We start from the raw sequence: 21554 nt of genomic DNA, 5'->3' as shown, positions 1-21554 counted from the left end.
TGGCCGCGGCGCGGATGGCGGTGCCGCGCGCGGTGCTGCTGCTGAGCGGGAAGAGGAAATCGGGGAAGGATTTTGTGGCCGAGGAGCTGCGGGGCCGGTACCGGGGGGCGGGGCCGGTACCGGGAGGTGGGGCTGGTACCCGGGGGGGAGTCGGTAGCCGGGGGGTTTGGTATCGGGGTCGGTACCGGTGGGGCGGGGCAGGTACCGGGGGGCGGGGCCGGTACCGGGAGATGGGGCTGGTATCGGGGGGGCGGGGGAGTCGGTAGCGGGGCCGGTACCGGTGGGTCGCGGAGGTACCAGGAAGTGGGGCAGGTACCGTGCCCAGTGCCGGTGCCTCTGACTCCTCTCCCACAGACTGGGCCCCGATGTCTGCACCGTGCTGCGCCTCTCCGGGCCCCTCAAGGAGCAGTACGCCAAGGTACGGTGCCGGGACACGCTGTGCCGTGCCGAGCTGTGCCATCCTGTGCTGATCCTCGCCGTGCTGTGCTGAGCCAGACCACGCCGCGCTGCACCGTGCCCCGTGGCATGGGCCGTGCCCCCTGACCCCGTATCCCGCAGGAGCATGGCCTGGACTTCCAGCGGCTCCTGGACGCCAGCGCCTACAAGGAGACGTTCCGGCAGGACATGATCCGATGGGGAGAGGAGAAGCGCCGCGCCGACCCCGGCTTCTTCTGCAGGGCAGCGGTGGAGGGAGCGGCGCAGCCGGTGTGGGTGAGCCGGGAGGGACACGGGGACGCGCGGGATGCGGAGGCTCCGGGACGGGAGCTGACAAAGCCCCTGCAAAGGTGGTGAGCGACACGCGGCGCCTCTCGGACGTGGAGTGGTTCCGGGATGTCTATGGTGACGTGGTGCAGACCGTGCGGGTCGTGGCCACCGAGGAGACGAGGAAGAGGAGGAACTGGGTCTTCGTTGCTGGTGAGCGATCGCCGCACTGAGCACGGTGCTGAACCCGGGGCTGCGCTGGCAGCAGGGCTGCCCCATAGATGGATCCACCACTGGCCCCTCGCTGCCGGAGCTGGAGGGTTCAGATGAAGCCCCCCAGCTCCATGGGCTGAGGCTGTGGCAGGGGATGGACAGACCCTGGCCCGGGCTGGGGCCTCACCTGGGCTCTGCTCTTCCCCAGGAGTGGATGACGCCGAGTCCGAGTGTGGCCTGGATCAGGGCGTGAGCTTCGACTGGGTGATCACCAACGATGGGGATGAGCTGTCCCTGGACCAGCAGCTGGAGACGCTCCTGCAGGCGCTCCGCAGCCGCCTGTAGCTGTGGCCTCTCTCCCGGTGCTGGGGGGGGGGCCCAGATCCCTCCCTTGTGCCTGTGCTGGAAGTAAAGCTCTGACACTGAGAGCCAATGCCACCCGGCTCCATCTCACTTCCCTTGGGAAGAGTGTTTGCATGGGGCTGGGGACACGGGTGATGCCCCTCGGGGTGCCCCCCCCAGCTTTGTGGGGTAGGGGCAAAGGTGCAGTTTAATTAATGGGGGGTCACCAGCTGGGCGCTTCGTGGTGTATTTTAATAGGCTTCCAGCAGCCAATTCCCTGCGGATTATCCGCTTCCCAAGCAGACGGCTACCGCCCTAATACCTGCTCCTCTCTTGCAGCAGCTGGGCACGGCCGGGGGGGTCCTGAGGGCTTGCAGGGTGGGAGGGATTTGGGTCCTGTCACCGCCAAATCCATCGCTGTGGCGTGAGCCCTGGGTCTGGCGTCGCCCCGATTCCCCTCGGGGACATCCTGGGGGACACACGGGGTGACCTGGTTGGAGATCATGGAGGGAGGGTCGGGGGCTCCCTCCGGGGACCTGCAGCCCCCTCCCGGTGCCTTCGAGGGGGAGCCGGTGTGCGCGGGGCATCCCCCGGGGAGGGAGGATGGGCGGAACCGGCGCCGGTACCGGCGGACTACAAGTCCCGAACGACCCCGCAAGAGACGCAGGGACCGGGGGCGCGGGGTGCGGGGGGGCACGAAGCGGGGAGCGGGCGGTGATGATGTCAGCCTGCGGGGAGCCCCGGCGCGGCCAATGGCGCGGCGGGGCCGGGCCAGCGGCGGCGGCGACGGGGGCGGCGGCGGCGGCGAGCGCGCGGCAGCGGCGAGCGCGCGGCGCCCATTCATGATCCAGCGCGCGGGGCCGGTGCCCGGTAAAACGGAACCGGTGCCCGGTGAAGCGGCGCCGGTGCCGCCGCCGCCGCCGTCATGGAGACATCGGGGCATCTGCACGACTCGGGCGTGGGGGACCTGGAGGAGGACGGCCGCTGTCCCTGCCCCTTACCGGGGGATGAGCGGCCGCCGCCTCCCGCCGCGCTGCCGCCGCTCCAGCACAGCCTGTTGCACTCCTCGCCCGGGTCGCTGCGGGCCCCTCCTCCTCCTCCCGCCGCCCCCGCCGCCCTCCACCCTTCCTCCCGCCACGGCAGCCAGCTCAACCTCGGCGACCACCCGGCGGGCTCCGGGGCGGCGAGCGGCAAGCACCGGCAGCCGAGCCCGCTGGTGCACCGGCGGGACAGCAACCCCTTCACCGAGATCGCCATGAGCTCTTGCAAGTACAGCGGCGGCGTGATGAAGCCCCTCAGCCGGCTCAGCGCATCCCGGCGGAACCTCATCGAGGCCGAGCCGGAGGCGCAGCCCCTGCAGCTCTTCGGTGCCGGGGGACCCCCCGAGATCGTCGTCTCACGCGAGGACAACCACGCGCCCGCCGCCCGCTGCCCCAGCCGCCCCCCGGCTCACCCGGCCCCCGCCACCTTTGCTAAGGGGCCCAAGCGCAAGGCGCAGAACATCGGCTACCGGCTGGGGCACCGCCGGGCGCTCTTCGAGAAGAGGAAGCGCCTCAGCGACTACGCGCTCATCTTCGGCATGTTCGGCATCGTCGTCATGGTCATCGAGACCGAGCTCTCCTGGGGGCTCTACTCCAAGGTACATACGGGGCCGGAGCTTGGGCGCGGGGCTGTCGGTGCTGTTCGGTGCCCAGCGGGGTGAGCGCGGCACTGTGTGCCCCATGTGGTGTCCCATGGGATGCACAAGGAACGACGGGGACGCTGCGGCCGCAGGTGCCGGACGGGGCTGTGGCCACCGGGGCCGCGTGGCAGCCGGTGTGTGCCGGGTGCCTGGGCAGGCGCTGCCTCACGTGCCAGCAGTACCGAGGACAGACCCACCAGGGTCTGCGGTGCCCAGGGGCGGCCTGGCTGGGTGCCCCTCAAGGCGCTGTGCCCTCGGCGGTGCTCGGAGCCCCATCTCCCTCCTCCTCCGCCTCCTCCACACCCTTTCCTTCCATTTTTTTTCCTCTTTTTCTCCTTTGCAGGACGGTGTCTTTTATTTATAATTCTCCCCCCCACGCCCCTTCCAGCTCCTGCTCCCGGGCTGCGCTGGTTGGCAGCGATATGAATAACTCTTTGTATAGACATCTGTCATGTTATTTATACCTATCCAGAGAGGGGAAGGCATCGGCACCCGCGCCGGCAAAGGGCGTGTGTGGCACCCATAGGCGTCAGCGGGACGCTGCTGAGGGGGCTGGGGGCAGGAGCCGGTGGGAAGGGGCCGCTCGCTGCTTCGTGCTATTATCCAGCGCGGGCGGCGGGGAGGGTGGCGCGGGCAGAGGCAGCGGCGGAGCTGGAGCAGGTGGAAGGCGGGAGGGAAGGAGGGAGCGAGGGACGCGGCTGGGGGTCCCGTGGGTGTGGGGGGACCCCACGGAGGTGCCCGTCTGGAAGCGGGGGGCTCCCGGCTGCCCGCGGCAGTGGGAGCACAGGAGCCGGCAGCAGCGGTTCCCTGCGCTCTGGCAGAGGCAGAGGGATTGCTCCGTGCCGAGCCCACATCCCTGGCTCCCCCGCTGGGGGAGGAGGATGCTTCGCCTCTCTTCACCGCCACATCCTCCCCAGCGGTTCCCTTTCGGCAGCACCAAGGCCAATCCTCGCCGCCACCCTCGCCCGCTACCTGTTGAGCCGCGGCTGCCCGCACAGGGCCCGCGTGCCGGGCACGGGGTGCCAGCGGCGCCGCGCACGCATGTGCCAGCCCCGCACGCAGCCGGGGAAGACCCTGTGAGTCAGCGCTGCCGCCCGCGGCCACCGCGACCCCGGCGCCTGCCGCGCTGCCGGGGCCGAGCCTCGCAGGGGTCGGCATTGGGCGACTGTTTATAAACGCCCCCGGCAGCCGCCGGTGGGAAACCCGAGCGGGGCCGCGGCTGTGCCCGGGCAGCTGTCGGTGCTGCTGGCCCTGGCCCTGCTCCAGCTCCGCTGCCCCCGGGGCCGAGCCGGGAAGCGGTGGCCGGGGTTTGCCGGCGCTCTCTGCCTGTCCCTCGGGTGTGGGCAGGATGGGGCCTCTCCCGCCTCCGGCGCGGCACGGCCGGGACGAAGCATCCTCCCATCCCAGCCGAGTCCCCCCATTCCTTGCCGTTGTTTGCCACCAGCATGGGATCCAGCAGCGGCTCTTCCTGCCGGGTCCCTTTGGACCCAGTGCTGGCAGGAAGCGTTGGGAAAGCCCTTGCCAATAACACTTGCCAGGAGGGCCGGTGGTCCCCATGCTCTGGGGAGGCAGAGCAGTGGCCTGGGAAGGGTCTGGCTGGCGCAGCCTTAGCAGGAGCCCTGCCCCAGAGTTTGCCTATTAATATCCGTTGCTTGGTCCCCGGCACTTCTCTCAGCACCAGCCATTATATCCACACAATTGCACGGCCGGAGCCAAGTCGTTAACAATGCGCCACCGCCTCCGCGGCAAATAGTCCCTTCTTCGTGGTTAAACACCCTGCAGGGCTGGGGAACACCGGGGAGAGGAGTGAGGCTGAAGGCAGCCGGGTGCACTGGGAAGCAAAGGATGAGTGCAATGTGCCATGAGCGTGCCAGCTCTCAGCGTGCGGGGTGGAGGTGTGGATGGATGCTGGTTTGGAGATAACACCTTGGTGAGGGGCTGCCAGCGCTCAGTGGGTGCCCTGGCACCAGTGGGTCCGAATCGTGGCAGCATGAGCTTGCCGGTGACTGAATGGGATCCAGAGGCGAGCCCATAGGAGAGGCTGGTGAATCCTGCTCTTCCTGAAGTGGTCCAATTTGGCCATCAGTGAATCAGGGGCTGATTTAATTTACATCGAACTAATTATCAGGACGTTCTAATTAGATCATCCATTAGGGTGCCATAATACTGTGGTCACGCCACATGTGGCCGGGGTGCTGGTGTCCGTGTGGCAGCGACGGGAGGATGGTCATTACACTTGGCAGGACTGGATTCAAAACCCATTTTGGAGAAAAAGCCACTCTTGCCCATGGTGCCGGTGGTGCCCTCGCTGCCATGCCGAGCTGCTCTGGGTGGGAGCTGGGGCTCCTGAAGTGCTAATGGAGGGGGAAGCATCTCCCTGGGGGCACAGAGCCCGGTGTCATGGAGTGTCCCCCCTAACGCCTGCCCTGCTCTTGCCTTGCAGGACTCCATGTTCTCCCTGGCCCTAAAATGTCTTATCAGCCTCTCCACCATCATCCTGCTGGGCCTCATCATCGCCTACCACACGCGGGAAGTGCAGGTAGGTCCCCATGGAGCCAGGGCTCCGGTGGGATGTGGGACCCGTGCCACAGCCTGTGTGGAGCCTCCTTCCTCCTTGCTGGGGCCTCGGGGGGCAGGAGGGGGTCTCGGGAGCACTGAGGGGTCTGCCTGGGCAGAGCTGTCGGTGACTGCGGGAGGCTGCAGCAGGAAGGGCTCGGACCAGCTGAGATGCCAAGGAAAGCTGTGAAATCCTTTCCTAATCAGGGCTGCCCACTCTCTTCCTCCCTTTGCTGGGAAATGAAAGGGCCCCCAGTTTGCTTCAGGAAGGCTGCGCTTCCCTGCAGGATCCGGCTTCAGCTCGATGGGATGCGAGAAACAAACGGGCGTGCGGGAGAAGGAACATCCCGGGAAGGGGCAGAGCAGCCCCCAGCCCCCTGCGCTGCTGCTTCGGTTCTGGTCCTGCTCGGGGCCGGGGCTGGAGCCTCAAAGCAAATATTTGAGTGCTCCGGTCTGTGCTGGGTAATGTTTACCCCGGGGGGGCTGCTGAGGGCAGCCGGGGGGGCCGTGCCCCGGCTCTGCCGCCTTCCTCTGCTTGTTGTTCTTGGGAGAGGGTTGGTTGAGCAAACACCGCGGCCGCCCTGCGCGGGGCTTCCCCCCTGCTCTGCCCGTGTCCGGAGCCAACGTCCCTGCTCCAGAGCACACACGGTCCCGATGGCTGCTGACCCTGGGAGGGAAGGGAGTGAGATCGGTTTGACTTGATTTGCTCCAGGCAAAGCCATGCTGGCTGCTGATCGCCCTATTATCTCTTAGGTGCTTCTAAAGGGATTGCTGGTAATCCGGCCGGGGATGGAAGCAGGGCTGAGAGAGCTGTAAATCCTCAGCTTCTCGTCCCTCTGGCCTAAGGGAGGGGTGCGATCACCCTGCTGTGGCACTGCCAGACTCCCCCTTCCCCTGCCTCAACAGCAGCTTCAGCCTCTGAACCAGACCTGGGCTGGTTCATCCTGGAGAAGAGAAGGCTCCTTAAGGGGAGACCTTAGAGCAGCTCCAGTGCCTGAAGGGGCTGCAGGAAACCTGGAGAGGGGCTTGGGACAAGGGCCTGTAGGGACAGGCCAAGGGGAATGGCTTGAACCTGCCCGAGGGGAGACTGAGATGAGCTCTTAGGCAGAAGCTCTTCCCTGTGAGGGTGCTGAGGCGCTGGCACAGGGTGCCCAGAGAAGCTGTGGCTGCCCCATCCCTGGCAGTGTTCAAGGCCAGGTTGGACACAGGGGCTTGGAGCAAGCTGCTCCAGTGGAAGGGGTCCCTGCCTGTGGCAGGGGGTTGGAACTGATGAGCTTTAAGGTTCCTTCAACCCAAACCAGGCTGGGATTCTGAGATTAATTGCATTAATTGCTGAGTCCTTTGGGATATTTGCAGCTCTCCCTGTGCTCGGTCTCTCCAGGCCTGGGGTATCGCTGGGCCTGGGGCCCTGGGTTCTGCCTGTCCCCTCCCCAGCTGCCTGTGCCCACTGTCATCAATGGGCTGGGATGGCAGCGGGTCCCTGGCGTGTCCCCATGTCCATTGCCCACCAGCCAGGGGCTGTCCCCCCGTCCTCCTAGGTCTGCTCCCTGCTGATTGCTCTGTGTCCCTCGCTCTTCACTGTGCTGAGCATGTGCAGAATTGCCACCAGCGCTGCTGGGTCCTCAGCCTGGGGAGTCACCGGGCTCAGCCCTGTGGAGGTGGCTCTGGCCTGTACCCCCAGCGCAGCTTCTCAGAGGCTTCACTCGTGTTTCACTTGACCAGAGCCATGGTGATCCCCAGGCTTGCTTCTTCCAGTGCTGGGATGCTGGGGATGCTGAAATGTTGGAATGCTGGGGATGCCCCGCTGGGTACTGCTGGACCGCGCCAGGGTTTCCATGGAAACCCGCAGCGATGTGCCGATGTGCTGCCGGTCCAGGGCTGAGAGGGGCTGGTACAGGGGGACCTGCCTGAATCCCTCCTTGCTCCTTCCCTTGCCCAACCTGGCCCATTGCAACCCCCCCATCGCAGCCAAAGGGCTCCCTGCCTTTTTCCTCTCGCTAATTTGTTTATTTTTAACACCCTTTTCCAGGAAGGAATGGGCTGTCAGCTCGCTAAATGCCTGAGGATCTCCCCTGACAGCTTGGAGCAGTTCTATAAACAAGCTCTCAAACAAAGCAGCTCAAAGGAGCGGAGCTTTCCCAACAGAAAGGGAGGTGGCTGGGGACGGCTGCTCCATGAGTCAGTCCCCTTGGGGACAGCCCTGTGTGCCGTGCGGTGCCGTGTGGTGCCATGCGGTGAGGTGCCTGCCGCAGGGGCACAGGGATCTCCAGTGGGGCAGGAGGGTTGTTTCTGGCTCCCACCCACAGCCTGGATCAGCCGGTGTGGCTCCATGCTTTGCAGGGTCGAGGACACACCGGTGACGGTAGCACCGGCTGCCACATCCCCCTTGGATCCCTTCCCAGGGGTGCCTTTGCCAAGCAGTGCTTGCGGAGAGGCCTTGAGTGTGTTCCCGGGGCTGTGGGTGACACCAGTGTCCCCATTGCACCCAGTGTGAGCTGATGGCAGCCTTGGGAGGGACCCACCGATGGGGTGGGTGACCCCCCAGGCTCAGGCAGTGTCCCAGAGGGACCAGCCCCAGCTGCCATCCCGCAGCTCCAGCTGAATCCCTGACTCCATCACCACCACCAGTGGTGGGATGGGAGCTGGTACCCAGGATGAACCAGCGGTTGCTATGACAACCGGATCCCATCGCTGCCAGTGGCCGGGTGCTCTGGCTGTGGTGTTCCCCCCCCACCCAGAGCTGCCCTGGCACTCGGGTTGTGGCGGCAGTGAAGGGACTGGGGTGGCTCATGCCGGGGCTCTGTGGCACTGCAGCTCTGTGCCCGGGCAAGGCTCTGGCCAGCCACTGCATGGGAGTGGGTAGGAGAGAGTTGTCCCTATGCTGGGTGTGTGCTCCAGGCACCATAAAGGTCTCTGGGGTGTCTCCAGCACTGTGACCGTCTCCTAAACACCGGGAGAGCAGTGGAGGGGATGGTGAAAGCTCATTCCCACCTTTTCCTTTCCCATCCATCCCCAGCCCTTCTAGCCAGAGGCATCCCCGGCTCTGCAGGGCTCTGTTGTTGGTACCCCACCGCTGCCCGTGGTGTGATGCTGGTGGGGCACTGGTTACCAGGGCCTCTGGTAACTCTATGGTTTTGCATCCTGGTAGCTCTTTGTGATCGACAATGGCGCTGACGACTGGCGGATAGCGATGACGTACGAGCGCATCCTCTACATCAGCCTGGAGATGCTGGTTTGTGCCATTCACCCCATCCCCGGGGAGTACAAATTTTTCTGGACAGCCCGCCTGGCTTTCTCCTACACGCCTTCCCGGGCAGAGGCAGACGTGGACATCATCCTGTCCATCCCCATGTTCCTGCGCCTCTACCTGATTGCTCGTGTGATGCTGCTGCACAGCAAGCTCTTCACCGATGCCTCCTCGCGCAGCATTGGAGCACTCAACAAGATCAACTTCAACACCCGCTTCGTCATGAAGACTCTCATGACCATCTGCCCCGGGACGGTGCTGCTGGTCTTCAGCATTTCCCTCTGGATCATCGCCGCATGGACGGTCCGGGTGTGCGAGAGGTGAGAGGGGCTGTTCAGGCTGTGTGGTGGTTCGGGATGCTCCGTGAGGTCCCAGCACCCTGTGTGAGGGATGCAGAGTTCCGGCGGCTCAGCAGCTACCGTGTGCCACCAGTGAGCCCCCAGAAGCAGGAGGCAGAGGCAGCGGAGGTTAGGGTGAGAGGGGATGCTGAGGAGCTGGTGTGGGAGCCCCAGGGCAATGGGGGGAGCAGGAGGAGCTGGGGGTGCTGTGAGGCTGGCGAGTGGCAGCGCCTGGTGCGGGCTCTGGCGTCGCTGCGAGTGACTGCCATGACAACACCGTGGTGACAAACCCACTGCCGGATGGCATCACACTGCCATCGGCGCGCTGGGTGCGGGGTTGCTGTAGCGACCAGCCCTGGTGGGTACCGCTGCTCCTTCATCTCTTGGGGACGTGCCAGCGCTGCTTTGTCCCCCAGAGGGAACCAGGAGGCTGTGGTGGGGCACCCCCAGCCCTCCCCAGGGCTGTGCTGCAGGGGTGCAGGGTGCCAGCAGCGTCTGCCCACCCTGGTGATGTGTGTCCCATCCCAGCCATCCCTGTCTCCAGAGGCTGAGCTGGGTGCTGTGCTGCCATCAAAGCTCGGCCAGTTGCCCCAGAGGGCTTTTGGGATAACGCCCTGGACAACGCATGCGTTGTGATTCGGTGTCTGTGGATTTGCACCGGAATCCCTTGAAGTTGTTGTGGCAGCTTCGTGCCATCCTTGGAACTGAGGTGTGAGAGATGGCACCTGTGGCACCCGTGGCACCCCAGGGACCCCTGGGGCACACAGCTTGGGGCTGGGTGCTTACAAGGCAGGACAAAGCCACCCCTCCTCTTCCTAAGGTGGGACTCATCGCGCTGGTCACCTCGTGATGAGGCATTAGAGCAGCAGAGTGGAGTGGCACGCTGAGATTTGACAAGCCTTTATAGGCTGCGTTTGCCTCCGTGCCTCCCGCAGCGATGCTCTGGGGGTGTGCTGGATGCTCGTGCACCACTTCTTTGTGCTTGGGAGATCTTCCTTTGGGCCTCCTAAATGGGGAGCGGGTGATCAGGCTCCCCGGGGGCACCCAGGGGGTTGATTCTCCACCTGGGGGTGGGCTTAGGCTGGAAAATGCAAAGTACATAAAGAGCCATTAGCGACAGGGGAAAAAAGAGCCAGGAATGACGCAGACGAGGCGCTGCAGATCACCGGCACCGCAGCTGCCGCCACCTCCCTCTGCCTGATGGAGACCTGGGGGGGGGGGGGGGGCTCAGAGCTCGGCTGAGGATGCACTGACCCGTGGGTTGCAGGACCCCTGCATCCTCACCTCCATCCCTGAGGACTGCACCACCCCTGGGTCCACCAAGCTCCCACAGAGGCCGCTCAGGACGTGTCCCCACCGGTTTCCCATTCCCACTGCCAACCAGTTTGCTGGGGTTTGTGGGAGCGCCCCGCAGCAGCACCCGCGCAGAGGTGGCTCCGTGGCAATGGCACGGCCCCGCCGCGGCCCCGTGGGCTGCTCCAGCGCCGGTGCTGCCACGGCGCTGCCGGGCGTCCTGCAGTGCGTGCCGGGGGGCACCGCGCTCCGAAGGCAGCGAGTCGCTTAGCAACGTCGCCCGCTCGCCGGCCACGCAGCGCTGCGGGCGATGCCGGCCCCGCCGCTGACGGCACACGCGTGTGCTCACACACACGTGCGCTCACACACACGTGCGCCCACACGTGTGCTCACTCCCCAGGGTGAGGGTGCAGCCACGATGCTGCTGCCCAGACGTGAGGAGTCGGTTCAGCCGAGCTGGTGCTGCCGGCGTGCGGATGCTCTATGGGACTGGAGCGATATTCAGGGCAGCCCCATGGCAGGGAGTGCCTGTGCCCCTAGTGGGTGATGGAAACGGGTTCTGGGGTGTAACTGATGGCGGGAGCTCCTCTTCCTGCCCCTCCTGTTTATCAGCTTCTGAGTGTCCACTTACTTGGGGGGAAAAACATTTCAGAAGGGGAGAAAGCCCAACTGCTCCAGGAGCGAGGAGCTGGGATAAACTGGGGGGGGGACTGCCAAAAGCTCCATCTGGTTTCCCTCTAGTGATTTCATGAGGAGGCCAGGAGAAGCCTGTTGGGGAGAGGGATGTGTGCAGGCAGTGAGGGTGACAGGGTGAAGGTGCTGCCTGTGCCTGGGTCCTGCTGCACTGCCAGGAAGCAGCACTGCATCCCTTGGGAAGCATCACCTGGAGGCTCAGCAGGACCCACTGCTGGTCCCCTGTGTGGCACAGGGGGCTCAGAGCGGGATGCAGAGCGGGATGCAGAGCAGGATGCAGAGTGGGATGCAGAGCGGGATGCAGAGCAGGATGCCGGCGGGGAGCTGGCGCGGTCGGGGGTTTTGCAGCTGTTTCTCCCATCAGGCGGCTCTTTCCGCCGCGCCACGTGGCACCGGGGACGCCGGCGGAGGGACCGGGATGTGGTGACAGCTCTGACAGGAAGCAGAAGCCTTTTCCGCTGAGTTCCCGCTCTGATTCTGTCCATGTGGTTTTTCCCTGGGCCAGGAATTGTGCAACCGCTGCTGCTGGAGGGCATCAGCCACATTCTTAATCCCTCTTCCCCAGTGCACAGCCTTGTGCTGGGGCAGCCGCCGTGCCCAGCTGCCCCCAGTGCTCCCCATCCCCTGCCCCAACACTGATGCCCATGTTCCCTTGGCAGGTACCATGACCAGCAGGACGTAACCAGCAACTTCCTGGGTGCCATGTGGCTCATCTCCATCACCTTCCTCTCCATCGGCTATGGCGACATGGTCCCACACACCTACTGCGGGAAGGGTGTCTGTCTGCTCACTGGCATCATGGTAAGGGCCATGCTGAGCCGGTTGCCCCCGCTGTGGGCTCTGCCCATGCCCAGCACAGCAGCAGGGCCACCAGGTTTTACAGGGACCAGCTTCCCAACTGGTTTGTCCTTGCACGAGGCACAAGGGCTTCAGCTTTGAGGACTCCTGGGAGCTGATAGAGCTGGGATTAGAGGATGCGGAGGTCTGGTTCAGGAGGTGATGGTGCAGATGGAGCCGGCTCCAGCACCCAGCACCCAGCTCTGTCCCCTTTGGCTCCAGGCTTTGGGTTGGAGCCATTCCCCCTCCCTGCTCCACCAGCAACTGTTAATTTTCCATTATCTGAAGTCTTTGATCTGTGTCGATGGGGTCAGGCACCAGCGAGGCCCAAAGGAGCTGGGCGAGGGGGAAAATACCTCTTGGAGGGGGGGCTACAGCGCTTCCCAGCTGAATGAGGGGTCCCGGAGCATCCCGCAGCCCCGCCAGGAAGGGGGACGTGGTGGGAGCCGGAAGCTTGGGGGCTGCTGAAGGATTCAGCTCAGAGCTTGATGTTAATTAATGACTCTTTAATAAATTAAGGAGCATTTGCCAGGATCGTGGGGCCTCTGCCAGGCTATGGGAGGCGGGAGCAGCTCAGCTGGTGCAGGCAGAGCACCCAAGCACCGCAGGGAGCGGGGGCTTTGGTGCCTTTGCTTTCCAAAGGCAAATATGTCCCGGAGATGATGGGATCCAGCCCTAATCGCCAGGATAATCAAGCTCCCAGCTGTCGCTGTTGCGAGACGCAGCAATTTGGGGGGGGGGGGGGTCCTGATTCCAGGGTCCCCTTCCCTGCCCTCCCGCAGGTTGCTGGTGCTTCCCCACTGCTCTCCCACCCTGGAGCTGGGGGTTCCCTATCCCACCGGGCACTATCATGGGGCACCAGCTGTGGTGGCACTGGTGAAGCAGGCTTAGCCCAGCTGTTAACAGGTGTGGGGGAGGCAAAGGCTCACCAGTGCTCACCACTGGCCTCCCCAGTCATCCCCAGCCTATCCCGTCAATGACCCAGCACATCCCCAAGGACACTCTGTGATACCGAGGATGAGGTGGTTGGGGGGTGCATGGAGGGGGTTGCAATGGAGAGGGTGCAGCAGGATGCTGGAGGGTGACAAACCATGTCCCTGCCTGCTGTCCCCATGCAGGGTGCCGGCTGCACGGCACTGGTGGTGGCTGTGGTGGCCAGGAAGCTGGAGCTCACCAAAGCTGAGAAGCACGTCCACAACTTCATGATGGACACGCAGCTGACGAAGCGGGTAAGGCGCCGCAGGAGACAGGGATGGGGGGAAGCACAGTGGGTGCAGGTCCCGTGGGTACCAAATCTGAGTGCCTGGGATGCAGCGGAGGAGCAATGTTATGGTGGGAGCAAGCGGCACCAGCTCCGTGTCAGATTGAGGCGATGCAGGATGCTCGGGGAGGAAAAGCCTGGGTTTTTTTCCCACTGGGAGGAAACAGGCTCCCTCCTCCTGTGGAGCAGGATCTCAATCAGCTCGGTGTCAGGGAGACAATGGGGTTTCATGATTCAGCACCTCACCTGCTGCAGACGGGAGCTGTGCTGAGGCTCCTGAGCTTCCCATCGCTGAGGCGGGACACGGGGGCTGCAGTGGGGTTGCTGCTTGTGGCATCGCATCCCCGGCAGCGCGGGGGCTGCAGGAGGTCCCTGGTCTCAGCAGCCTCGTCACAGCAAAGCATTGGCGTGATGGAGTGGGCTGCTGGCGGTGGGAGTAACACTTTATATAGGGGCTGGTGGCAAAGCGAGCGTTGGTGCAGCCCGTGGAAGCGCGACATCCCAGTGCCGGGACACGGCAGGGCCGCTTCACCCTCGGAATGCCACAGGAGCATCCTTGGGGGTACTTGGGGGCCTCAGTGTGGCCGGGCCAGGAAAGCAAACAGCCGGTTGGCCCCGGCTCCTCCGGCCATGGATATGGATCCGCAGGCTCGGTGCCAGGCAGACGGCAGCCAATTCATCTTGGAGTGAGCAGCAGAGCTGCGGTTGAGCCGGGAGCCTGCGGAAGCCACGTCCTCGTGCCGGCAGCAGAGCCGGGAGCTGCCAAGAGCAGCAGATGGATGCAGGAGTCGGGAGCAACTTTGGGATTCTTCCTTCTTCTGGAGGCTCAGAGTGCAGTGAAGAGCCTGGGGGGAGCTTCCGTGCAAGGCAGGGCAGGGATGGGAGTGGTGCGGGCAGCTCTGCCTGCTCTGATTCCCATCCAAGCTGCCCGTGATCTCCCTTGCAGAGATGCAGGAGTCCATAGGGAGCGAAGCCAAGCGCCTCGCTCCAGCTGGGGTGGGTCAAGGGCTCTGGCAGCACCGGCTCACAGCCAGCGGTGGAGCCAGACTGGTGTCTCCATGAGATCCTGCAGGCCGGTGACCCGCGGCCAACTCTCCTCTTGCAGATCAAGAACGCAGCGGCCAACGTCCTGCGGGAGACGTGGCTCATCTATAAGCACACCAAGCTGCTGAAGAAGATCGACCACGCCAAAGTCAGGAAGCACCAGAGGAAGTTCCTACAAGCCATTCACCAGTAAGGGGCTGCCGGGCAGGCCGCGGTGCTGGGGGGGATGCTGGACCCGTGGTGCAGCAGGAGGATGCTTCCCCATCGCCTGGGATGCAGTCGCGATGCTCTTCCCTTCTCCCCAGGTTGCGGAGCGTGAAGATGGAGCAGCGGAAGCTCAGTGACCAAGCCAACACCCTGGTCGACCTCTCGAAGGCAAGTCCCTGTGGTGACCCCTCGGCTCGGCAGGTGTTTCCCTTCACTTGGATGAGCAGCCCTGGCTGACCAGGAGATGCTCTGGCTCGGGGATGTCCGCTGGGAATAGGCAGGAAGAGAAACGCAGCCACGAGCCAGGCACTGGTGTGGGGGGGTCACCCTTTCTCCAGGAGACATCTTTGTCCCTGCACCCCCAGGATGCTCAGGGCCGGCTCCCCTTTCACTTCTTCCTGCACAGGGACAGGGTCTCCTCATTTAATGTCCCAAGGTGATCCATGATCTGGTCACAGGGCCCTGCAAGACAAGGCACTTCAGAAAGGGGTTAGAGGGCTGGGCTCTGCAAATAGCACTGACTTCTCCATCCATGGCACCAACCCCTCCATCCATGGCACTGACCTCTCCATCCATGGTACTGACCCCTCCATCCATGGCACTGACCCCTCCATCCATGGCACTGATCCCTCCATCCATGGCACTGATCCCTCCACCATGGCACTGACCCCTCCATCCATGGCACTGATCCCTCCATCCATGGCACTGATCCCTCCACCATGGCACTGATCCCTCCACCATGGCACTGATCCCTCCATCCATGGCACTGACACCTCCATCCATGGCACTGACCCCTCCATCCATGGCAGCACTGATCCCTCCATCCATGGCACTGATCCCTCCATCCATGGCACTGATCCCTCCATCCGTGGCACTGACCCCTCCATCCATGGCACTGATCCCTCCATCCATGGCACTGATCCCTCCACCATGGCACTGACCCCTCCACCATGGCACTGTTCCCTCCACCATGGCACTGATCCCTCCATCCATGGCACTGACCCCTCCACCATGGCACTGACCCCTCCATCCATGGCACTGATCCCTCCATCCATGGCACTGATCCCTCCATCCACGGCACTGACCCCTCCACCATGGCACTGACCCCTCCATTCGTGGCACTGACCCCTCCAGCTGTGGCACTGACCCCTCCATTCGTGGCACTGACCCCTCCACCATGGCACTGACCCCTCCATTCGTGGCACTGACCCCTCCATCCATGGCATTGACCCCTCCATCTGTGGCACTGACCCCTCCAGCTGTGGCACTGACCCCTCCATTCGTGGCACTGACCCCTCCATTCGTGGCACTGACCCCTCCAGCTGTGGCACTGACCCCTCCATTCGTGGCACTGACCCCTCCACCATGGCACTGACCCCTCCATTCGTGGCACTGACCCCTCCATCCATGGCATTGACCCCTCCATCTGTGGCACTGACCCCTCCATCTGTGGCACTGACCCCTCCAGCTGTGGCACTGACCCCTCCATTCGTGGCACTGACCCCTCCATCCATGGCACTGACCCCTCCATCCGTGGCACTGATCCCTCCAGCTGTGGCACTGACCCCTCCACCATGGCACTGACCCCTCCATCCGTGGCACTGATCCCTCCAGCTGTGGCACTGACCCCTCCACCATGGCACTGACCGCTCTGTCCCCTCCGCAGATGCAGAACGTGATGTACGACCTCATCACGGAGCTCAACGACCGCAGCGAGGACCTGGAGAAGCAGATCAGCAGCCTCGAGTCCAAGCTGGAGCAGCTCAGCACCAGCTTCAACTCCCTGCCGCTGCTGATGGCCGACATGCTGCGCCAGCAGCAGCAGCGCCTGCTGGCCGCCGTGCTGGAGGCGCGGGGGGTCAGTGTGCCCGTGGGCACCCCCCAAACTCCTCTGTCCGAGAGCCCCATCGGGGTCAGCTCCACCTCCTTCCCCACCCCTTACACGAGCTCAAGCAGCTGCTAAAGCGCAGCCCCTGGCTCCCCCATGGACAGGGGCAGCACCGAGGTCTCCATGGATTTGCTCCGGGTCCTCGCGCCGCCGCAGGACCCCTTCGGCTGGAGCCGGAGCTTTGCCAACGCCTTGGTATCGGGAACCACATCCCCGTTCAGGTGCCTCTACACGTGGTGAAGGAAGGGGACGGGAGGCAATGCCTCGGGCGAGCCCGCGCCGCGGAGGCCGGTGGCGGACGGAAAACCCACGCTCAATCTCAGGTCTTCACAAAGGAAAACGGAACAAAGCAGCGAGTCAGCGGCACTGCAGCAACGGAGACACCGGAGGGAAGAGTTTTCCTCCCCTGCCCCTCTCAGCATCGCAAAGCAGAGGCCGACACGGTGGTTCCTTGCACAGGCTCTGACCTACGCTGCCCACCCTCCATCCCATCTCGTTACCGGGACCCGCAGGAACCCCCCCTTGCATTGTTGGGTGGGTGACAGCGGCCACTATCTGCCGTGGGCTTCTCTGGAGGACTGAGCGTGTTCACCCCAGGCAGAACAAGGATGCTTCTCCCTTCTGCTCCTCACTGGAGTCATGCCGGAGCCGGGAAGGTGGTGCCTAACGCACGGGTGGATGCGGGGCCAGGCAGGGGCTGGCAGGCCAGCCCGGGCACCGCGGCCGCTCTGGTGCTCACATCGCTGCCCACCCCCAGCATCCCGGGAAGCCGATGGGCTCTTTGCTGGATGAGAAACCACATCAGCACCGGGTGCGCCGGGGCCGAGCCGGGGCACTGGCAAGGGATGCGGTGGTGGGGAAGGTGCTTCATCTGTTTAAAACCAGCCTCTGTGCCGCTGCTGCTGGGTTTGGTGGGGACCCATCCACCCAGGTACTTCTGGAACCAGCCCTTTCCTGTTCTGCTTTCCCCATTTCCCCCCTTTTCTTCCCCAGTTCTGCTCCATGGCTGTGCTGGGCTCTGCCTGGGCCCTGTGTGGAGCCCGGCAGCAGCTCTGGGGCTGCTCTTTGCTGCTTTCAATGAAAACCCAGCAGAGGCTATTTCTGTATTTTTAAACAGATGAAGGAACCTGTAATTACTCCCCGATATTAATTACAGCTCAGCCGGCAGTGTCAGTAATTGTAATCAAAGTCACTGTGTTACTCCAGGTATACTCAGCCTGTAATCTCCTTTGTAACTCTTTCCCTCCCATAAATAACGCTGTATTTTGTGCACACGGAGGCACAGATGGATGAGCCTGATGCCGAGGAAGAGGAGGAGGAAGGCTGCCAGCCTTTTCCCATCCTCGCCGGCAGGAGATACCTGGCTTCTGGGAATGAGCTGCTCTTCCAAGCTCTTGTCATTAGTGTAATTGCAGGGTGGGCAGAGGCCGGGATGCCTTTGGCAGCCTCCCCAGCTCTATTCTGAGCTCTGCTGCTGCTCCCCGTGTGCTGCAGGTGACCCTCAGCCCGAGCTGGCTTCTCTGTAGATTGGATTCCAGCGTGGCAATGGACAGAAGGTTCATTCTCAACGGAGAATGAGCCCAACGTGCAGGATCTGCATTGGAGGAGAGCACTTCCGTGCCTCTGCTGGGGTGCAGGGAGGAACGAGCTGCAGTGGGGCTGCGTGGGGCGAGGAGCGGAGCTGTGTCCGGGGACCAGAGCCAGAGGAAGGATCGATGCTCCAGAATCAATGTCGCAGTGGGAACCTCCTCACAGGCTAATGATCGAGATGGAATGAACCGAGGCACTGCCAGCTGCTGGGATCCGAGGTGTGGGGAGCACCAGTGGGGAGAGCTGTGGAGCGCAATCAGTGCAAGAGAGCCTTGTCCTGGGGCAGAGCAGAGGGATCTCACCAGGGATGGCAGGAGCTGGGCAGGGATCTCTGCACCCACACAGCCTGCATCTGACACCCTGCATCTCACCCTGCATCTCATCCCCTGCATCTCACCCTGCATCTGACTCTGCATCTCATCCCCTGCATCTCACTCTGCATCTCACCCCTGCATCTCACTCTGCATCTCACCCTTGCATCTCACTCTGCATCTCATAGCCTGCATCTCACCTCCTGCATCTCACACTCTGCATCCATGCACCCTGAACCCCCCCATCCCACCCCCTGCACCTCCCATTCCACCCCATATTGCACCTTCACCCCTGCCCGTGCCTCAGCACTGGTGCCAGCAGCCTTGACCCATCACCAGGCTCACTGGGCTCCACAGAGGAAACCCCCCCCCAACCCCGAGGCCATGGTGAGGGCCAGCATGGGGAGATGGGGGTGCCCCCAGTGTCCCCCCAGCATGGTCCAGCCCACAGCATCCCCCAGGTACCTGCAGCTTCCTGGCAGGGCTCTGGTAGAGGCTGTCTCTATGCCTGAGAACGTTGTTTTGGAGCCGGGAGCCCCCGAAGGGCATCAGGACAAGGGAAGAGCTGGGACGAGCGGCCGAGCTGAAGGCAAAGCACAAGAACAACCCCACAGCATCAGAACCCCAAAGAGATGCCACTAACCGCAGCCAGGACGCACCCGGAGCCCCTCCAGGGCCTCCCAGCCACAACCTGCCTCTGGTTTTCCCTTTGCTCCACAAGCCGTGAGGAGGAAACCCCCGAGGAACAGAGTCCTCTGCAAAGCCACAGCCTGCAGGAGCTTCGCCCTGGTCCGCACCTCGCCTCTGCGCCGCTCGCTTCTTTTTTACCGCGAGGGGAAAGTACAATAGTTTATTTTACCTATGAAATATATTGCTATCTTAGAGAGGGTCTGTAACTTTCCACCCTGGTTTTGTACCCACCGCGGTGGGCAGCGGCAGCAATGCCAGCCCGCTGCCAAAGGTGTCTGTTTCTGAGTACAGCCGCTGTTCCCGGTGCTCCCGAGGCTCCCCATGCTCCTCATTCTTTACGCCCCAGCTCTTCATTCCCGTTGCCTGGAAGCTGGCTTTAACAGGGCTGGAGCCATGTAGCCTGATGGCACCAGAGCTTTGCTGCTCCCACCTTTTGCCCGGGGTCCCAGTGCTTTCTGGAAAGCCATTGCCCCCCTCAGGGCGCTCCCCGGCTGAAGGAGGGGCTCAGCTTCCTGGGCACAGCCACAATTCCCCCTTTCCCTTAAGGATGGAGGTTGTCTTGGTGTGGGGCACGCTGCTCCCCTCCTCCAGCCAGGCTCCCGCACCTTTTGGCTTCAGATGAGCTCTAAGGTCCCTTCCACCCAAGCCAGGCTGGGGTTCCATGACTCCTCAACCCTCAGAGAGAGTCTCTTCCTTACCTCGAGCCCCTGAGCTGCTGGACCTGATCCCCACTGGATCAACATCTGTGGACACACAATGCTCCTTTGCAGCCCTGATGCTCCTTCCCGTCCTCCCGCAGGGCCTATGGGACCAATTCCAGAGGAAGCCTCCCCAGTGGCTGCTCCCACCCGAGCCACAGTTCCTGGGTGCTCTCCTTGTTGTCACTGTTATGACCGTGCTGGCCTGACCCTGCCAGCTCAGTTCCACCCAGCAGGGCCAAGTCCCAGCAGCAATCGGTGCCCTGAGCTCCAGTGGCTCCTTGCTGGCCCCGAAATCCCCTCGCCGAAAGGAGCTGGTGGCTGCCTGGGCTGTTCCTGCCCCACGCGTTCGCCTCCACTTGGGGGGTGGTTGTTGGAGGGCAATGCTTGAGACCAGCTTGGGGGTTTCCAGCTCTGCCAGAGGAGAGGGGCTGGTTCCCCCTGAGGGCAGAGCTGAGGCTCCCCCGCTGCCTCTGGGGACCTCTAGGTGCTCATCCCTCCGTACCACTGGGTACAGCATCTCCCAGCCTGTGACGGCACCAGGTAGGTTTGCTGGGGATGAAGGTGATCCCTCAGCACAGGGAAGATGCTGCTGCAAGCACCTGAGCTCCCTCCTAAAGGCACCCAGCGGGCTCGGGGTGGCCGAGACGGGCTTGTGCAGGGGAGGGGAAAAGCTGCTCCATGGGAATAGCTATTTCCCAGTGGGATGAGCCACCTCGGAGCCCCGCGGGGTTCTCAGCACCCAGCTCTGCTCCTCCTTCTGCCCAAAGTGTTCTTCCCCCGGCTGAGGTCTCAGCATCCCCAACGTGCTGATGCCCTTCCCAGTGGGAGCTGCTTGCGTGTCTTTGTGGTCAGGGGCTTACATCCTCCTCCTGGTCCAACCTCTGAGCCAGGGGCGGGGAGCAGGGACTGCCCCTTTCCCACAGCGTCGCCATAAACCCAAGCTGTACCCAGAAACAGGCATGTTTTAAACTATGGCTTTAACCTGTTCACTGTAAAAAGTGCCTTGGACTTTAATCTGAAGAGGTCAGTATCTATAAATATTTACCTGTGCGGGTGTGTAAGTATGCAGCTATCTATGTATAGTTACACACACAAATATATGATATATCCATACACCTCTAAGCGCTTCGGAGCCCTCTGTTCTGATGTGGGAGCTCTGCTGGGGTTGGGGGCTGGCTGGGGGGGATGCTCCAGGCATTCCTTTGGGCCCTCTACTGCTTTGGGGAGACCCCAGTGAGGGCGAAGCATCCCCTTGTGTTGCTGCTTGTGTGGGGATGCTGAGGCTCACGTGGCCCCATAACAGGGGCCATCAGGCAGGACCCCTTGGCTAAGCCAGGGCCAGCAGGGCAGGATGGGCAGTGGTTGAATGGTGATGAATTGGGCTTGTTTTGCTGTTAAACTAATACCTGTAAATCCCCCACATGCCTCCAGCAGCCCAGGGGACTCTGCTCAGGGATTAAAGCCCTTGAGCATCATGTCCAATATTAGTGGCTTAGCTCAGCAGAACCTTAATGCACGGGGGCATTTATGATGCTGCCCATAGAGATGGGGCAAAAGTTGCTTCGTCTTTGTGTGCCTTTATCAGTGGCTTGGGATTGAGGCTTCTCCAAAGCCCCTCTCCAGGTTTCCTGCAGCCCCTTTAGGCACTGGAGCTGCTCTAAGGTCTCCCCTTCAGGAGCCTTCTCTTCTCCAGGCTGCCCCAGCCCAGCTCTCTCAGCCTGGCTCCAGAGCAGAGCTGCTCCAGCCCTCGCAGCAGCTCCGTGGCCTCCAGCAGCTCCACGTCCCCCCTGTGCTGTTCCCCAGAGCTGAATGCAGGATGCAGGGGTTCTCCCAGAGAGCAGCCGAAGGAGCTGGAGGTGCTCCTGGTTCCCAGGCACAGAAGAGGCTCCATCCGCCCCGCTCCATCCCGCAGCTCCTCCCTGCACTATGCCGAGCCGCCTGGCGCTGGGCCGGGCAGGAT

At 63.1% G+C, this 21554-nt stretch overlaps 2 protein-coding genes across 2 annotated transcripts; both read left to right on the top strand.

Annotated features, from left to right (window-relative positions):
- Nucleotides 1-14: 14 nt before the first annotated feature.
- PMVK (phosphomevalonate kinase) lies at nt 15-1260 on the top strand (the record flags this gene model as incomplete). Its single annotated transcript, XM_080634747.1, has 5 exons — nt 15-97; nt 355-418; nt 559-711; nt 786-915; nt 1124-1260. The coding sequence occupies 5 exons, from the start codon at nt 15-17 to the stop codon at nt 1258-1260; spliced, it is 567 nt and encodes a 188-aa protein (XP_080490873.1).
- A 922-nt stretch (nt 1261-2182) lies between these two features.
- Nucleotides 2183-16377, top strand: KCNN3 (potassium calcium-activated channel subfamily N member 3; the record flags this gene model as incomplete). Its single annotated transcript, XM_080635223.1, has 8 exons — nt 2183-2896; nt 5382-5477; nt 8643-9061; nt 11725-11866; nt 13021-13131; nt 14269-14396; nt 14513-14582; nt 16081-16377. 8 exons carry the CDS (start codon nt 2183-2185, stop codon nt 16375-16377), a joined length of 1977 nt encoding a protein of 658 aa, XP_080491349.1.
- Nucleotides 16378-21554: the final 5177 nt, after the last annotated feature.

This window comes from Psittacula echo, assembly GCF_963264785.1.
Source record: "Psittacula echo genome assembly, chromosome: 26".
In the NCBI taxonomy this organism is placed as follows: domain Eukaryota; kingdom Metazoa; phylum Chordata; class Aves; order Psittaciformes; family Psittacidae; genus Psittacula; species Psittacula echo.
The sequence above is the reverse complement of the archived record's forward strand: the minus strand, read 5'-3'. Positions and strand labels throughout refer to the sequence as shown.